This window comes from Salminus brasiliensis, chromosome 6 (assembly GCF_030463535.1).
Source record: "Salminus brasiliensis chromosome 6, fSalBra1.hap2, whole genome shotgun sequence".
Classification (NCBI taxonomy): domain Eukaryota; kingdom Metazoa; phylum Chordata; class Actinopteri; order Characiformes; family Bryconidae; genus Salminus; species Salminus brasiliensis.
In genome coordinates this window covers 1,095,693-1,115,331 of record NC_132883.1, presented here as the reverse complement: position 1 = coordinate 1,115,331, position 19,639 = coordinate 1,095,693, and the positions used below count along the sequence as shown (strand labels likewise).

Here is a 19,639-nt window from a genome sequence, read left to right as displayed (position 1 = left end):
CTGCATTTCTGAAAGCTTCGGGACAATGGGCGCTGCAGGAAGCAGCATACTCTGGCCTGAATTGGAAAAATTGAAGCTGACTGCCTTCAACCTCCAGGCAGCTTTAAAAAGGATGAAGTCTTACAGCAGAGCGGACCAACACACACCCACCATCCCCTCTCCCAACCCAACCTTTAGCCCCCGAATCCTCCAATTACATCCTTCAGGTCCAGGAGAGAAGAGAATGGCAAAATGGAAAGATCCAGAAATCCCTGAGCAGGAGTGCAGGATTAGGAGTGACAGGCAGCTCCGGCGGCGTGTGTCAGCAGACGGAAAACACTCTGCAGGTGAACGGGGGTTAATTTGGGGGTAAATAGAGGAACAGAGTGGCATGGGGGAATAGAGCTGTCAGCTCAGTCGACTCCGACTGAAACACGACATTTAAAAAGACACTCTCTCTCTCTCCCTCACACACACACACACACACACACACACACACACACACACACACACACAGCCTGTTATTGTTACTGCCAGCACTGGGACAGGGAGACCAGTGTGTGTCACACACTCTTTAGGTGAGATCAAAGCTACACTGATTTTACAGACGCTGCATCCAGAGAAACGTCTTTTTGATTTTAGTAACAATTCCTGAAAAAACCTTCAGAAGAGCATCGATTTAACCTTCCAATTCACACCACAGAGTCGGCCACGGTCGGCCTCGGAGAGAGGACTCCGTCCCGCTACGGTCAGCCTCAGAGATAACCCTGTCTGGCGACGTGCACCTTTACCTTTACCTTACCTTTACCTACTGTCGGACTCGAAGAGAAGACTCCGCCCAGCTACGGTCGGCTTCACAGCGAGGACACCGCCCAGCAACGGTAGGCCTTGGAGAGAGGACTCCATCCGGCTACGTTTGGGCTCTGTGAGAGGACACCGTCCGGCTACGGTCGGCTTCAGAGAGGACCCTGTCTGGCCACCGTCAGACTCAGAGAGACGACACGACACTGTCCGGCCACGGTCGGCTTCAGAGAGAGGACACTGTCTGGCTACCATCAGCCTCGGAGAGAGGACTCCGTGCCACGGTCGGCTTCAGAGAGAGGACACTGTCTGGCTACCATCAGCCTCGGAGAGAGGACTCCGTGCCACGGTCGGCTTCAGAGAGAGGACACCGTCCAACTACAGTCGGACTCGGAGAGAGGACTCCGTGCCACGGTCGGCTTCGGAGAGAGGACTCCGTCCGGCCGCGGTCGGCCTCGGAGAGAGGACTCCGTCCGGCCGCGGTCGGCCTCGGAGAGAGGACTCCGTCCGGCCGCGGTCGGCCTCGGAGAGAGGACTCCGTCCGGCCGCCGTCGGCCTCGGAGAGAGGACTCCGTCCGGCCGCCGTCGGCCTCGGAGAGAGGACTCCGTCCGGCCGCCGTCGGCCTCGGAGAGAGGACTCCGTCCGGCCGCCGTCGGCCTCGGAGAGAGGACTCCGTCCGGCCGCCGTCGGCCTCGGAGAGAGGACTCCGTCCGGCCGCCGTCGGCCTCGGAGAGAGGACTCCGTCCGGCCGCCGTCGGCCTCGGAGAGAGGACTCCGTCCGGCCGCCGTCGGCCTCGGAGAGAGGACTCCGTCCGGCCGCCGTCGGCCTCGGAGAGAGGACTCCGTGCCACGGTCGGCTTCGGAGAGAGGACTCCGTCCGGCCGCCGTCGGCCTCGGAGAGAGGACTCCGTCCGGCCGCCGTCGGCCTCGGAGAGAGGACTCCGTCCGGCCGCCGTCGGCCTCGGAGAGAGGACTCCGTCCGGCCGCCGTCGGCCTCTACAGTCAGTCCTCTGCAGTCCATCTGCAGCCCCCGCAGGGCGTGTGAAAACAGGCAAGCAGGCGTGAGTTGAGCAGTTAACCAAACCCCCTCTGATATGTACACGGAAGCAGCTGTGGTCCACGGCCCTGTTCTGATCTATTATTATCTCTGGGTCAAAGCCCTACTGCACCACCTACATTAAGGGTAATGCGTTTGGCCTCTGCAGAGACCGATCGACCCTCAGCGGGTCAGGGGTCACGCATGGAGCTCATCCCATCCCAAATTAGAACAGCGTGACTGTCTCTGCTGAAAATATCAAAATGCATTTACTGGATTTCAAAAATGAATTTGAGGACCGACTGTACTTGAAGCCGGGGGGGGGTGTATACACACACACACACACACACACACACACCGGTCATCACGCCCAGCGATGCACAGGAAAAAAAGACTCGAGCATTAACGGGAAGGCTTTACAGTAAATATTGAAACATTGCTGTGAGAAAGATTTGACTGCATTCAACCCGAGAGGCTTCTCATCCCAAAGGTTTTGGATGGAGCTCCATCATCCCTCCAGTGAGCCCAATGCTGAGGGTCTTCAGCCCCAATGGCAGCATTAAAAAACAACGTAGACAAATGAAGTCCTGAAAAGCTGAACAGTACAGAACCACTCACAGTATCTAGCTGCACGCCGGTACAGTGATACAGGGCTTCAGACGATATAACTCAGTGCAGTGTGGTGAACAGCAGCAGAGTTATGGGCTGCAGTGAAGGAGGTCGCGAGGTTCAGGCTAAAGGTGTCTGAGCTTTTATTTATGAACGTGTGGAAATTAAGATACATGGACGGAGGCCTAAGGGTCTGCAGAAAGTAAACTGTGATCTTGTACTGGTGAATTATGATTATCCATCCGTCCATCTATGGATTTATCCATTTGTCCATCTTTCAATTTAATTATCCATCAATTCCATAATTTTGCCGGTCTGTCCATCAATCCACCTGCCCTTCCACTCATGCATCCATGAATCTACCTAACTGTCCTGCAACTCATCCATCCATCCATCCACCCTTGTATCCATCCATCTATCCTTCTATCCATCCATCCACCCTTGTATCCATCCATCTATCCTTCTATCCATCCATCCATTCATCCATCCATCCATCCTTCCTTCTATCTATCCATCCACCCTTCCATCCATGTATCCATCTTTCTATCTATACGTTTATCCATCCACCCTTCTATCCATCCATCCACCCTTCTATCGTTTATCCATCCACCCTTCTATACGTTTATCCATCCACCCTTCTATACGTTTATCATCCACCCTTCTATCCATCCATCCACCCTTCTATCCATCCATCCATCCATCTATCCACCCTTCTATACGTTTATCCATCCACCTTCTATCCATCCAACCTGCTATCCATCCACCCACCCTTCTATCCATCCACCCACCCTTCTATCCATCCACCCACCCTTCTATCCACCCTTCTATCCATCCATCCATACATCCATCCACCCGTCTATCCATCTATCTATCATCCTTTTATCCATCCATCCATCCATTCATCCATCCATCCTTCCATCCATCCATCCTTCCATCCATCCACCCTTCTATCCACCCTTCTATCCACCCGTCTATCCATTCATCCTTCTATCCATCCATTTCTCCATTTCTTTATCCATCATTTTACCTGTCTATTTATCCATCAACTCATCTGTGCATCCATCCATCCCTTCATCTACAGATTTATCAATTTGTCCATCTCTCCGTTTATCCACAATTTCCATCATTTTATCTCTGTCTATCCATCCAACCACCCTTCCACTCATGTATCCATCAAGCTATCAATCACTCCATCCTTCAACTCATCTGTGCATCTATCTATCTATCCATTCATCCATCCTCCCACTCACCCATCCATCCATGTATTTATCCACCTCTCCATTCATCCATCTGCCCATCTTTCTATCCATCCATCTATTCCTTCACTCATCCATCCTTCCACTTTTATATGCATCTATTCATCTATCCACATATCCGACCACGTATCCATCAGAATAGCCCGTACCGATATCACTGTGGAACTACACCAGTGCCCTCTAGAGGTGCAGGTGATGGACTGCAGTTCTGAAGGGAAAACAATAGAGCTCCAGCAGCCATCTGGAGCCGAAACAGCGCAGCCAACCGCCCCGCCAGCCTCAGAGCCGCCGCGGCAGGGCCAGCTGGACACTCTTACAGGGAAATAAAGGGGGCGCATGAACAGACAGAGAGAAAACCCATCCTGTGATCTTTGGGGTTTAGCTGTGTGGATTAATCAGAGAGAGAGGAGGACAGGGTCGGCTTCACACAAACCAGGAGTCTGAATGAGTTCTCTGTTTCTGTAAAACAGGACTGAACACACTAAACCCTCCACATCTAATTCAGACCATGATAAAACACCTTCCACTGACCCACGCTGGTGTGGGGTGAGCTGCTTCTCCTCCACATATAAAACCTTATACTGGAGTTCAGTCTAATGTAGACACGGGTCTCCGTCCAATCATCCGTCCATCCCTCAGTTCCTTCATCCATCTACCCCCCACCCCCCCTCCAACTGCCCGCCGATCTCCGTAGCAATCTGTCCATCCATCCTTCCCTCTGTCCATCCATCTATCCTGCGACCCATTTATCCATCAGTCAGTCCATTTCTCCATCCTTTCCTCCATCCATCCATCCATCCATCCCTCTGGCCTTTCACTCATTTATCCTTCCGTTCAATCATTACTGCAGCCATCTGTATGTTCTTTCCTTTGTCTGATCCAGCCGTCTGTATCTCCACCCATTTACCCCATCCTGCCTCCAGCCGTCCATACTTCCACCCATCCATGCCTCCAGCCGTCCGTACTTCCACCCATCCATGCCTCCAGCCGTCCGTACTTCCACCCATCCATGCCTCCAGCCGTCCGTACTTCCACCCACATATCCGTACTTCCACTCATCCATCCACCCAGCCGTCTGTACACCGATTTTTACATTGGTCTGTACTTCCACCCATCCATCCATCCTTCTCTACTTCCATCCACCCATCCATCCATCCATCCATCCTTCTCTACTTCCATCCACCCATCCATCCATCCAGCCTTCTCTACTTCCATCCACCCATCCATCCATCCATCCTTCTTCACTTCCATCCACCCATCCATCCATCCATCCTTCTTCACTTCCATCCACCCATCCATCCATCCTTCTCTACTTCCATCCACTCACCCATCCATCCACCCGTCCGTCCATCCATTCAGCCGTCTGTACTTTCACCTATTTATCCATTGGGTCTGTACTTCCACCTATCCATCCACCCATTTAGTCATCCATCCAGCTGCCCATTCATCCATCCATCCATCGGCCTGTACTTCCACCCATTTTTTCATCGCTCTTTCTACTCATTATTGATCAGACTGATCTGTAGTGTGTTTAGGTTTTGATTGGACGCCTGGGCGGGTGATATCACATATTACATCACTATAATGTTTTTACCTAATAGGCTACTTTTAATTTTTCTGACATCTGACCAGTCAGAATGGACAAAAAAGGTGATGCATTAAAAAAGTACAATTGATTTTCATTCAGTATTTCTCTCACTCTCTCTCACACACACACACACACACACACACACACACACACACACACACACACACACACACTGCAGCAAATCTAATCAATCAATCAGGGCTATTTCTGCTCTCTGTAATAAAACATGCAGCTGTTCAGCATTTTCAGAAGTACTAACCATTTCCACAATATATTTAGAAGAGCAGGCTGTGATGTAATTAATCACAATAACGATATTTATCTCCAGACTGTCCAGCTCCAGATGATTTGTGGACTCTGCGTTTCCAGGGTAGAAGTGCTGAAAGCTTTGAGATGAGACTGAAACTCTGAACTGAACTAAAAATGATTCACTGTCCAAGCGCTCAAATCTTCACATGCTGGCGCCACCTGCTGGTCAAATCGGTGTCCATGCATCTGTATTATTCATTTTGTCGTTGCTGTGGCCGATCATCCTGCGTCATTTTGTTTAAAGCATTTAACTCTAGGAGCGTTATTTTTCATCTCGAGTCTGTTGCTTTGCATGACCTGGGTTTTACTTAAATTCCAGTCTGCTTTGATGGAAACTCTTTAAAGCTACGTTTAAACCAGGTTGCATTAATATCAGACTCTGACTCAAACATTTCTATAATCAATACTGGCTTTGCATTTTGAGAACCAAAATCCAACTGCAAACTTTAAAGAGATCTGAGGAACACACCCGCCTTCTCCACTGCCTTACCTCCTCATCCTTCGTGTTGACGTCTGCTTTCTTGGAGCTGAGTGCTTTGCTGACCTGCTCGACGTTGTTCTCTCGACAGTAGTCAAATATGTTCTTATCCTCCTCCCTGGAGACACAGAGTGGAGAGACCTCAGTTACTGTCGGCAGTTTAACAGTATCAGTTTGAGAGATTGACCTGCAGGACTTTATCATCTCACTCACATGGTCATCCTGTGCGGCCCTGACGTTCAGTTGTGTTTCTTTAATTATTGTTTTTAATTCTGTTAAAGGTTTACAGTCTTTGTTTCTCTCAAGGTTTCTCCTCTCGACCCGAGGGAGTTTTTCCCTGCCACTGTTGCCACTAGCTGCTCAAAAGAGGCTCGAACAGGCCCGTATCACCCCCATATCCACAAACATATCCACACACATCTCTCTCTATCTTTCTATCTATATACACACACATGTAAATATATATATATATATATATATATATATATATATATAAATAATATACAAACATACACACACACATACACTGTATGTATATAACTATGTATGTATATAATCTATATTATATATATATATATATATATATATATATATATATATACACACACATATGTACACATACATTTAGAGCTGGGCAATATGGAAAAAAATGTATATCAGAATATTTAAAGATATATACAGTGAGTCCAAGAAGTATTTGATCCCTTGCTGATTTTCTTCGTTGGCCCACTAATAAAGACATGATCATTCTATACTTTTAATGGTAGATGTATTCTTACATGGAGAGACAGAATATTAAAAAGAAAATCAGAAAATAAATCTAAGGAATATATATTAATTGATTTGTATTTCATGGAGTGAAATAAGTATTTGATCCCTTAGTATTCATTAGCAGTTCTGGCTTTTACAGACCAGTTAGACACTCCCAATCAACTTGTTACCTGACCTGAAGCCACCTGTTCTCACTAATCACTTGTGGTGAAAAAACACCTGTCCACAGAATCAGACAGATCACACCAGATTTCAAGTCTCCAACATGGGTAAAACCAAAGAGCTGTCACAGGACCTCAGAGTCAGAATTGTTGACCTTCACAAAGCTGGAATGGGCTACAAAAAGATTAGTAAGGTGTTGGATGTGAAAGTAACAACTATTGGTGCAATTATCAGAAAGTTTAAAGAGTATAACATGACAATCAACAGACCTCGGCCCGGTGCTCCAAAGAAGATTTCGCCTCGTGGGGTGGCAATGATGCTGAGAACAGTCAGAAAATCGTCCTGCAACCACTCGGCAGGAGTTAGCAAATGACCTGAAGGCAGCTGGGACCACAGTTTGCAAGGAAACAATTGGCAACACTTTGCGCAACAATGGATTCACATCCTGCAGTGCCCGAAAGGTACCCCTGCTGAAGAGAGCACATGTGGAGGCGCGCCTCAAGTATGCCAATGATCATTTGTGGTGGAAAGATGAACCAAGTTATTGGAGAAGGTTTTGTGGTCAGACGAGACCAAAATTGAACTTTTTGGCCTCAACTCCACCCGCCATGTGTGGAGAAGAAAAATGCTGCCTATGACCCAAGAACACTGTGCCCACCGTCAAGCATGGAGGTGGAAGCATAATGTTTTGGGGGTGTTTCTCTGCCAAGGGTACAGGGCTACTTCACCGCATCACTGGGAAGATGGATGGAGCCATGTACCGCACAATCCTGAGGGACAACCTCCTCCCCTCTGCCAGGGATCTGAAAATGGGCCGTGGTTGGGTCTTCCAACATGATAACGACCCTAAACATACAGCAAAGGCAACAAAGGATTGGCTCAAGAAAAATCACATTAAGGTCATGGAGTGGCCCAGCCAGTCGCCAGACCTCAATCCGATCGAAAATCTATGGAGGGAGCTGAAGGTCAGAGTTGCCAAGCGACAGCCCACCAACCTTCATGATTTAGAGAGGATCTGCAAAGAAGAGTGGGCCAAAATTCCCCCTGGTGTGTGTGCTAAACTTGTGGTTAACTACAACAAACGTCTCACCGCTGTGCTTGCAAACAAAGGCTTTGCCACTAAGTATTGAGTGTGTTTGGCAAGAGGGATCAAATACTTATTTTCCTCATTGAAATACAAATTAATTAAAATATATTCTTTAAAATTATATTCTGGATTTTTGTCTTGATATTCTGTCTCTCCATGTTAGAATATATCTACCATTAAAAGTGCAGAAGGATAGTGTCTTTATTAGTGGGCAAACAAAGAAAATCAGCAAGGGATCAAATACTTCTGGACTCACTGTATATATATATATACACACTCATACACACACGTGTATATACTTTATATATACACATTTATATATATTAAGTGTCTGTGTAAAATGCACCAACAGCGTCACATTTTTAAAAACTGCTATCCAAATACTCTCCCATGCTGAGTACCGCTATTTTTTCTGAAAATATTCTTCACTCTATGGAATTTAATAAGATTCATTACACTCTTTGATATATGATTTATATTATTAAATAGTAAACCTGTCTCTGAGCAGCGAGAGGATTTACTGTAGAAACTCTAGAAACATTAATCCAGTAAAAAGGAGAAACAAGAGCTTCTCATTCTGAAGAAAGAAAGTAGTGAGATCTTGTCGGTGAGCTAGTCTGAAGAACAGAGCTCGGTTCCTCCAGGGTTCTCCTGGACGCCCCCCAGTCCAGCCAGCACAGCGTGGAGGATGTGTTCACCTCCCATCAGCAGCAGCAGCAGCAGCAGCAGCAGCTCACCTGATTTACCATCATTAAGCCCTGATTTACCACCAAACCAGGTGTTGATCTGAGGAGAACTCTAAATAATACTAGACTCCATGAGAGAGGAGAACTTTGGAGATGTTCTAATGATGAACACAGTGATGGAGAACCTCCACCTCCACTTTCTATAATGCTAATATTGGTGTTTTACTGAGCAGATCAGCAGCTTTACAGTAAAATTTAAACAGGGGGCTAAAATTTTTCTGTACCTGTACAGCTGTTTATCTGGGCAGTAAAACTGTATGGATGGGTGGATGAATATATATAGCGGCATGCAAAAGTTTGGGCACCCAGGTCAAAATCCATGTAGTAGTTAAGTGAGTAATAAAATAAAGTTAAATATCTCTTAATCAAAATTACTGACTAATATCCATCTTTTACAGTTTCAAAATGACCAAAAATGAAAAAGACATCAGAGCAAAAGTTTGGGCACCCTGCACTGTCAGTACTTGGTAACGCGCTCTTTTAGCGAGCTTGTAAATCTTTCTGTAGCAGCTAGAAAGTCTTTCAGTTTTCGATTGGAGAATTCCTCTCCATTTTCCCTGCAGAAGGTTCTAGATCTGAGAGGTTCTATAAGGTTCTGCGAGGTTCTTGGTCTATCCACACACGTTTGATGATGTTTAGGTTGGGGGACAGAGTGTGTGAGGACCACTGCTAAACCTCCAGCCTGCTGCTTGTGAGGTAGTCCACTGTGGATGCTGAGGTGTGGGTTATCCAGCTGCAGAAGCTCCTCCTCTTTCCCTCTTCAGATGTTTTTGCTACTCTATGAGTCTTAATTTAAAATCAACAAATGTTCACCAGCATCCCAGTGTGTGTCGAGACCCCCCCTCCTCCTCTGGTGTGTTCTCCTGGGCCGTGGAGGCTCTAATTATTCCCCTTTCCAATCACCTCCTAACTGCGGGGTTAAGTCATGCGAGGGGGATTAATAAATAAATTAATACATTTTCCCCGACAGGGTCCCCCATTAATTACACTCTCAGTCTTACTGCGCAGCACTGAACCCCACCAGCACCCCCACACTGACACACACTGACACACACCATCACAGCGCAGCAGAGGCAACACACCTATACTAACTAATTCACTTTTTCATAAAAAAAAAGTCATTCTGTGCATTTAAATTCTACAATCCTTTAATTATGTAAATTATTCAATTATGCAAATTCACTTCCTGTAATAACTAAATTATGTGTCATTACCACTTCTGCAAATTTACCTTGTATTTATGCAATTCTCCAATTCTACATAGTTCTGTAAATTGAACAACTTTTATTGTAAATTTTGTAGAGGAATTAACTTCCATCCAATTAATTTACTTCCATCTGTCGACCCATTCGTCCATCCTTCCAACCATTTATCTATTAGTCCGTCAATTCATCCACCCACCCACCCACCAGTCCATCCGTCCACCCACCCACCAGTCCATCCGTCCATCCGTCCATCCACCCACCAGTCCATCTATCCAGCTCTCTACTCCTCTACTAATCCGTCTATCCATTCTTACAGCTATCCATCTCTGGGGGGCAGTGGTGCTCAGCGGTTAGAGCTCCGGGCTACTGATGACAGGGTTGTGGGTTCGATTCCCGGACTTGACAAGCTGCCACTGCAATGGCTGCCCATCGCTCTGGGCATGTGTGATCACATGTGTGTGTGTGTGTGTCTGTGTGTGTGTGTGTGTGTGTGTGTGTGTGTGTGTGTGTTCACTGGTGAAGATGGTTGTCTTGTCCTTTTGACTATCCATATATCTATCCATCTATGAAATCTTATATTCATTCATCTGTCCATATGTTTGTGGACACCCCTGTGAGCAAATACATTCGGCTACTTTAAGTTGCACCCGTTGCTGAGATACTTGTACTTTACACACAAAAGAGTGTACTGCCAATAGAATAGGACTATCTGGAGCAGATCAATACTGATGACTCTACTGGCACCATGCTGCATAATGCCAGGTGTGGGCTAGAGGTGGGTCTAAAGCCCCCCAGCATTGAGCTGTGGAGCAGTGGAGAAACTGTGTCCTCTGGAAAGATGGTGGTGAAGCTCCATCCAGTACTTTTGCATGGGATGAGTTGGGGAGTTGGGGATGATGAGGTGGGGTGATGACCTTACTGATAGTCCTGTCGCTGAATGCAATCAAATCAAATCCTCACAGCAATGCTCCTCCTCCAAAATCTAGTAGAAAGTCTTCTTCTCTGGACAGTAGAGACAGTTACTCCAACAGAAGCAGGATCAGCTCTTTTTAATACCCTTGATTTCAAATGAAACAATGAACGAGCAGGCGTCCCAATACTTTTGTCATACAGTGTGTCTATGTATCTGTATAAGGATGTATTGATAGATGCTGCATTAGTGATGTATTGCCGTTCGGGAGATGAAGGGTGTATATATCAGTATTAGAGCTGCATAAACGTCCTGAGTGTGAATTATGACACGCCTCCATCAGACCTGATCAATCTGACCAATCTAATTAGATTCCATCTGTGATTAATCGGTTATCAACTATTAAGACTGATACGTCACATGACCACTTCATCTGTGTGTGTGTTTGAGTACATATGAGTGTATGCATTCTGTGTGTATGACAGTTTGTGTAAGAGTGAATGAAAGAGTATGTATGAGAGAGTGTGTGTGTGTGTGTGTGTGTGTGTGTGTGTGTGTGTTACGTTAGCATCATCAGTCTCTTAGGGCAACTAATCAATAGAGGGGCTCATTCGTCAGCCCACTGACCTGTGGCTGGTAGCCCACACACACACACACACACACACACACACACACACACACACACACACACACACACACACACACACACACAATTAATGACCAGCTGATAAATGACATGACACCAGCCCTGCCGCTAAGCATGCTGGGAAGGTCACCAGCTGCTCTGTCTTCCTGTGCTGTCCTGTTAAGCAATTCTCACTAACCAGCATAAACTGTGTGTGTGTGTGTGTGTGTGTGTGTGTGTGTGTGTGTGTGTGGCGTTACACTCCTTATAACATCACTTTGCAGCTTAGTGGATAAGATGGACAAAAGTATTGGGACACCTGCTCATTCATTGTGTGTGTATATGTATATAAAAGGTGACCCTGCTTCTGTTGGAGTAACTGTCTCTACTGTCCAGAGAAGAAGACTTTCTACTAGATTCTGGAGGAACACTGTTGCGAGGATTTGATTGATTGCATTCAGCAGCAAGACTGTTCACCACCCCACCTCATCATCCCCAACTCCTCCCAAAAGTACTGGATGGAGCTCCTCCACCATCATTCCAGAGAACACAGTTCCTCCACTGCTCCACAGCTCCTCAATGCTGGGGGGCTTTATACCCCTCTAGCCCACGCCTGGCATTAGGCAGCATGGAGCCAATAGGGTCATGATGCTGATCTGCTCCAGAGGGTCCTATTCTATTGGCAGTACTTCTTCTCTACAGGGACTAGACAAGCTGTGTCAGCAATGGGTGCAACTTAAACTAGCTGTTTACATGCGATTTCTGACTGAACTACGGCTTTAATAAGCAGCGGGGTGAGGATGTGGAACCCGGCGCTCTGGGCCGCGGCGCACTGGTTGAGTAAATCAGACGCAATTAAAACCCAAATCTAATCATTAAACGCCTCAATCAGACGATAACGAGCTCACGGCCTTAATACAGCAGAGCACTCTCATCACAATCACACCTCCAGCAAATTAGAACGCAGCCGAGCAGCGAGAGAGAGAGAGAGAGAGAGAGAGAGAGAGAGAGACAGTGAGAGACAGTGAGAGAGAGAGAGAGAGAGAGAGAGAGAGAGAGAGAGAGAGAGAGAGAGATAATTGCTTTCTCTTCTGACTTTCCCAAAGGAGCTGGTGACATCACTACCTAAGCAAGTGTTACGCCTGTCCACCTGCTCGCTCGCTCGCTCGCTCACTCATCAATTCATCCATCTATTCATCCCTCCTCCCTCATCATCATCATCACTCCCCCAATGAATTAAAACCCAGCAGTTAGTCGGAGCTCTTCATCTGACTGTATATTACACCACATCGTCCAGAAGTCCCAGTCGAGAGTGTTCTGACCAGCTCCATCACAGTCTGGTACAGAAACTGCAGGCTGAAGGCTCTCCAGCGTGTGATCAAGACTGCCCAGGTCGTTTCTGGAGCAGCCATCCCCTCACTGCAGGACAACTACAGGACCAGGGTCTTCAGAAGGGCCCACCGCATCATCAGGGACTGTACAAACCCTCAACACAGCCTCTTCACACTGCTTCCATCAGGCCGACGCTACAGGAGCGCCAGGCCGTCAGGCTCATAAACACCTCCTCCCCCCTCCCACTCTGTAATACACTACAGGAAGCATAGGGGGCGCTCTATAATGCTCTATAATGATCATATGATCCACACCCTCATTCTGACAGACTGTAATACACTACAGGAAGCATAGGGGGCGCTCTATAATGCTCTATAATGTTCATATGATCCACACGCTCATTCTGACAGACTGTAATACACTACAGGAAGCATAGGGGGCGCTCTATAATGCTCTATAATGTTCATATGATCCACACGCTCATGCTGACACACTGTAATACACTACAGGAAGCGTAGGGGGCGCTCTATAATGCTCTATAATGTTCATATGATCCACACGCTCATTCTGACAGACTGTAATACACTACAGGAAGCATAGGGGGCGCTCTATAATGCTCTATAATGTTCATATGATCCACACGCTCATGCTGACACACTGTAATACACTACAGGAAGCGTAGGGGGCGCTCTATAATGCTCTATAATGTTCATATGATCCACACGCTCATTCTGACAGACTGTAATACACTACAGGAAGCATAGGGGGCGCTCTATAATGCTCTATAATGTTCATATGATCCACACGCTCATGCTGACACACTGTAATACACTACAGGAAGCGTAGGGGGCGCTCTATAATGCTCTATAATGTTCATATGATCCACACGCTCATGCTGACACACTGTAATACACTAGTTTTCATGATTTTCAAGATCAGCTCTTGTGAAAACAGTCATAAGCTGCTTATAAGCGCATGTTTTCAATGCTTATTCATTTGTTATTCGGAACCTGTGTGTGTGTGTGTGTGTGTATGTGTGTTTACCTTAGCGTCTCTTCTTGGTACAGACAGCTAACTGTAACTCCTCCGAAAGTTGTTCTTGGCGCTCCTCTTTGCTCTGAACCCTGCACACACACACACACACACACACACACACACACACACACACACACACACACACACACACACACACACACACATTAAGTGAGAGATAAAGCTGTAGTAATGGAGCAAAAGCCCGCCTCGCCTCGTCCCAGCGTCCAGCTGCAGAAGGCATGCGTAAAACCCTGCGTGTGCAGTTTTCCAAGCAGTGCTTCATTTTATTAAACACACACACACACACACACACACACACACACACACACACACACACACACACACACACCTGCTGATGCACTTCCTTTCTTTCATTCTTTCTCTGTTTCTTTCGCGGCGGCTCAGCTAACAATAGAAGCGGCACACGGCTCGCCCATTATCCCTCTCTCTCTCTCTCTACCACTCTGTCACTTCGTCTGATTGTTTATTTCTGTTACTCTCTTCTCTCACTTTCCCAATCTCTCTCGCTCTCTTGCTCTCTCTCCTTCCTAAAACCATCATCCTGTATCAGCTCCACCTTCAATCAGCAGCTTCAGGATCATGCTGATGCTCCACTGACTGTAACAGGGGGAGAACGGCATCTCCGTCATTCCCACTCCGGGCCGGAGCGCTGCTGCTGCTACTGCACTATGGAGGTTTGGTGGTGGAGCTGCAGGAGGAGAACCTCTCTCCAGAACTGCTGTGTAACTCTGCAGAACCCATAGAGTCATATTAGTGTAAAATCCTGTAGTATTGCTCCACCACCTCTACAGCCCACATGCTGCTCCACCTTCAGATCAAGCTTCTGCAGCTCTCACACTGTCCAGAAATGCATGTGTACAGTGTCTTTTCTCTTTTTTTATCTCTCTCTCTGTCTTTTGTTAAAAAGCATTAACATGATCATTCTGCGAGCGCTGTGTGTGTGTGTGTGTGTGTGTGTGTGTGTGTGTGTGTGTGTGTGTGTGTGTGTGTGTGTGGTTGAACAGTCAGAGAGTGTTCTCCACAGACAGACAGACTGGAATGAGCTCTGACAGTCAGAGGAAAAGAGAAAAGGGTGAGAGAGAAGGGTGAGCGAGGTGCCTTTGTGCTGTTTGGCTGAATCTGAGCTCTCTCTCTCTCTCTCTCTCTCTCTCTCTCTCTAATGGCTAAATCAGTTCTGGGGTTTTTAGCTAAACACACAAAAGCCTCGGGTTTGAGGGCGAAGCGGGTGGGGGTGGGGGTGGGGGGGCGCTGCAGTGTTTCTGCTGAAGCAGCAGCTGAGCAGACTCCATTACGAGGTCTAAATAGAACTGAATGGGTTGAAAAAGGTCGGACCAGGTCTAAATAAGCCTGATCAGGTGCAAACTGGTTAAAATAGGTCTGCATACGTCTGACTAGACCTAAACTGGTCTAAATAAGCCTGATGAGGTCTAAGGGGGTCTAATTACAACTGATCGGGTCTGACACGGTTTAAACAGAGTCTGAAAATGTTTACAGAAGTCTGACTAGACCTAAAATGGTCAGAATAGGTTTGACTAGGGCTGACCAGGTCTAAGGAAGCCTCTCCACGTCTAAAACGTTCTGACAAGGTCTGCTAGACGAGGTACACAGTAACCCTGACCCTACAGTACACACTAATCACAAATGGTTCTCTACAGCACTGAGAAAGTGTCCCTGTGTTTAGTGTTACGTCCAACAACAGCTGCAAACACACAGCACCCAAAAAGGCCGGTGCAGTGTGGTGGGTCACCGCCTTCCCCCCGGGCAGACTGAGGTTCAATTCTTCAGCTGCTAAAGTAAGTCAGGACTTAAAACAGCCCAACTTTCACAGCACAGGACAGCAGGTCTATGTGCTATAACAGAAAGCGCTGCTTAGGGACTAACAACAGTCAGACACTGCCCCCTGCTGGCCACATGCTTTCAATGCCATAGACTGCCTGAACCACACGGACACAGCAGGTGCAGGCAGACCGGCTGCTCTCCTTAAACCCCTCCTAATTATTTCAGTGCACTAACACAAGATTTAAGAGGTGCCCCTCTGTGTGAGGAGCATTACAGCAGGACAGGTGTGCGAGTGCTGCTTCCATCAGTACCTTAGAGCTGCCGTCTGGATCCAGCTCGTTCACACACGACACGTATTCCTGCATGGCCTGCTCTTTACTCATGTCCCCCAGATCCTTCCACGCCGCCCTGCAGAACACCACACACTCCGCTCAGCGCCTTAATATCACTATAATTACTGAAATGCAGATTATAAAACAGCAAAACTATAAATTGCCCTTCTTTACGTGTGCTATCCACCATCCACCATCTGCTCTGAAGCACTTCTGGCTGCAGACAATGAAAATATTTCAACAGAAACTTCAAACACTTAACATTACTAAGCAAAAACAACCTACACTATATGGACAAAAGTATTGGGACACCTGCTTACTCATTGTTTCTTCTGAAATCAAGGGTATTAAAAGAGCTGTAACTGTCTCTACTGTCCAGAGAAGAAGACTTTCTACTAGATTTTAAAGGAGGATCATTGCTGTGAGGATTTGATTGATTGAAGTCAACAAGAAGAGCACTGCTCCACAGCTCCTCAATGCTGGGGGGCTTTATACCCCTCTAGCCCATGCCTGGCATTATTAGGCAGCATGGAGCCAATAGGGTCATGATGTTGATCTGCTCCAGAGAGTCCTATTCTATTGGCAGTACTTCTTCTCTACAGGGACAAGACAAGCTGTGTGTGCATTTGCACATCTGTGTCAGCAATGGGTGCAGCCTAAAGTAGCTGAATGCTTTAATTTGAAGGGGGTCCACAAATAATAATTAGAATAAATAACTTACCATTTCCTCTGACCCTCGAAATCGAAGAAGCCGGGTTTGGGTGTGTTGCACTTTCCCACTTTGGCCTGGTGAAGAACAGCAGTGTTAAAGCGCAGCAGAGGTGAGGCAGAGCAGGGAGATCTACTTCACCTCATTAGAGCGGACAGTGCAGCAGAGATCAGCGCAAGAGACTTCACCACCACTAGAACAGGAAACGCAGGATGGAAGTTGCTAGGCTGTAGACTGCATGGTTGGTATGGTATCCCAGGTGGTTGCTACAGTGGTCACTATGGTATCCCAGGTGGTTGCTATGGTATTGCTAAATGGTTGCTATTGCATCCCAGGTGGTTGCTATGGTATTGCTAAATAGTTGCTAGATGGTTGCTATGATTTACCAGGTGGTTGCTGTGGTGTTCCTAAGTGGTTGCTATGGTATCCTAGGTGGTTGCTACAGTGATCACTATGGTATCCCAAGTGGTTGCTATGGTATTGCTACATGGTTGCTAGATGTTTGCTATGGCTCACCAGGTGGTTGCTATGGTATCCCAGGCAGTTGCTATAGAGCTTACTATGCTGCTGCTAGGATGTTGCTGCTATGGTATCCAGGGGGTAGCTGTTATGTTGGTAAGTGGTTGCTAATTGGTTGCTATGGTGTCCAAATTGTTGCTGTTGTGTCATTAAGTGGTTGCTATAGTGTTGTTATGTGGTTGCTGTGGTATTCCAGGTTGTTGCTAAGGTTTGCAAAGTGGTTGCTGTGGTGTTGCTAAGTGGGTGTTTTGGAATCCCAGGTAGTTGTTATGGAATACCAAAGTGTTTGCTATTGTGTCTCTAAGTGGCTGGTTAAAGGCTGGCATGGTATCCCAGGTGGTTGCTATGGTGTTTCCAACTATAAATAACTGTTGTCCACACATAACAGCATGACTACAGTCCTGTAGATTTAGAGTGGAGGTTTGCTGGGTTTGGTGTGAAACGCTCGGTTCTAGATAAGCTCCCCCAGTCAGAGCTGGAGTTCTACAGTGGAGGTTCTAGATAAGCTCCCCCAGTCAGAGCTGTGGTTCTACAGTGGAGGTGAAGGGAAGCAGACGTCTGAAGCTCTACTAAAAGCTCCTCACAGAAAGTTCTTCACCTAATGGTGATGAAGACGCTGCCTGATGCCTGAGACACGGTTCTACCAGAGTTCTGAGAAGAGTTCGGCTCTAGAACCTGCTTTTAGAACCAGATCATTAAAATGGTGGAGGGATACATGCTGCAGGGTGTAGTGCAGCTACAGAAAGTAGTCCCTAAAGAAAACTGCATTAGTTCAGATTCTCTATTCACTATTTTACCTTCATCATCATCATCATCATCATCATCATTATTCCATATAAAACTCAGAAGACTCGTGTAGCTGCACCACGCTCTCCTCCACTGTACAGAGATCTGAGGTGGAACGTCTCTGTAGTTGCTGATCTTGCATGACGCTGGTTTTGCACAACGTCTTGCTCTCAGACTGAGCTTCCTCAGTGACGCAGCGCTAACGAGGGCTGATCCTAATCAGTTCCAGGAGAACGAAAAGACCCGTGTGTTTCTGCTGATCATGCACAAGTTCTGCAATCTAGACACGAGGGTACACGACCCAACCAACGCTGAAACTGCCTGCACGGACTTCCTGCAACTCACGTTTCCAATAAAGTGGCCAGTGAGTGGAAGCACAAGGTAGGTGTTTCTAATAAAGTGGCCAGTGAGTGGAAGCACAAGGTAGGTGTTTCTAATAAAGTGGCCAGTGAGTGGAAGCACAAGGTGGGTGTTTCTGATAAAGTGGCCAGAGAGTGGAAGCACAAGGTGGGTGTTTCTAATAAAGTGGCCAGTGAGTGGAAGCACAAGGTAGGGGTTTCTGATAAAGTGGCCAGTGAGTGGAAGCACAAGGTGGGTGTTTCTGATAAAGTGGCCAGTGAGTGGAAGCACAAGGTAGGTGTTTCTAATAAAGTGGCCAGTGAGTGGAAGCACAAGGTAGGGGTTTCTGATAAAGTGGCCAGTGAGTGGAAGCACAAGGTAGGTGTTTCTAATAAAGTGGCCAGTGAGTGGAAGCACAAGGTAGGGGTTTCTGATAAAGTGGCCAGTGAGTGGAAGCACAAGGTGGGTGTTTCTAATAAAGTGGCCAGTGAGTGGAAGCACAAGGTGGGTGTTTCTAATAAAGTGGCCAGTGAGTGGAAGCACAAGGTGGGTGTTTCTAATAAAGTGGCCAGTGAGTGGAAGCCCAAGGTAGGTGTTTCTGATAAAGTGGCCAGTGAGTGGAAGCACAAGGTAGGTGTTTCTGATAAAGTGGCCAGTGAGTGGAAGCGCTGGTATTGGTCAGAGCCCTCCTCCCTCCTTACCTGTTTGTACCTGGCGTACAGGTAAAGCAGTTTGTCTCTCGGGGCTGTGTGGACCAGCTCTCTGACCCGGTCCGCTGCACTCTCGAAATCCTCCAGAAGCTCCGAACCCTCAGAGTCCGGCGAGGACGAGCGCGAGGCCATCACAGAAATATTAATAATAACAACAACAGTAATATAGAGAATATCCGCGCGAGTACAGTAAACAACAACAACTACAGTAATCAGGAGCGCGCGGTGCTAAACCTGCTTATCTACAGACCTGAGTGACACACACACACACACACACACACACACACACACACACACACACACACACACACACACACAACATCCGGGTCACAGAGGCGGGGCTTCCTCAGATCCCCACCCGTTTTCAGCCAAACCCCACCCCTGCTGTGCTCTGATTGGCTGGTTGGCGGGTAAAGGCTGTAAATCACGCGGGTAATTCATAAAATTCATTTGCATTATTTCTTAAATGATTTATGGTATTAATTATTTATTAGGATGTATTTATTCAATTCTT

At 47.0% G+C, this 19,639-nt stretch overlaps 1 protein-coding gene across 1 annotated transcript in view; it reads right to left on the bottom strand.

Moving 5' to 3' along the window:
• acbd6 (acyl-CoA binding domain containing 6) overlaps positions 1 to 19,402 on the bottom strand; it is a 45,834-nt gene extending 26,432 nt beyond the window's left edge. Inside the window, exons 1-5 of the mRNA XM_072681273.1 lie at positions 19,117 to 19,402; positions 16,784 to 16,848; positions 16,042 to 16,138; positions 13,940 to 14,019; positions 6,070 to 6,175 (exon numbers count right to left, since the gene is read on the bottom strand). Coding sequence (XP_072537374.1) covers positions 6,070 to 6,175; positions 13,940 to 14,019; positions 16,042 to 16,138; positions 16,784 to 16,848; positions 19,117 to 19,257 — 489 coding nt within the window. The 5' untranslated portion in view covers positions 19,258 to 19,402. The remainder of the gene's footprint in view (positions 1 to 6,069; positions 6,176 to 13,939; positions 14,020 to 16,041; positions 16,139 to 16,783; positions 16,849 to 19,116) is intronic.
• Between the last annotated feature and the right edge of the window lie 237 nt (positions 19,403 to 19,639).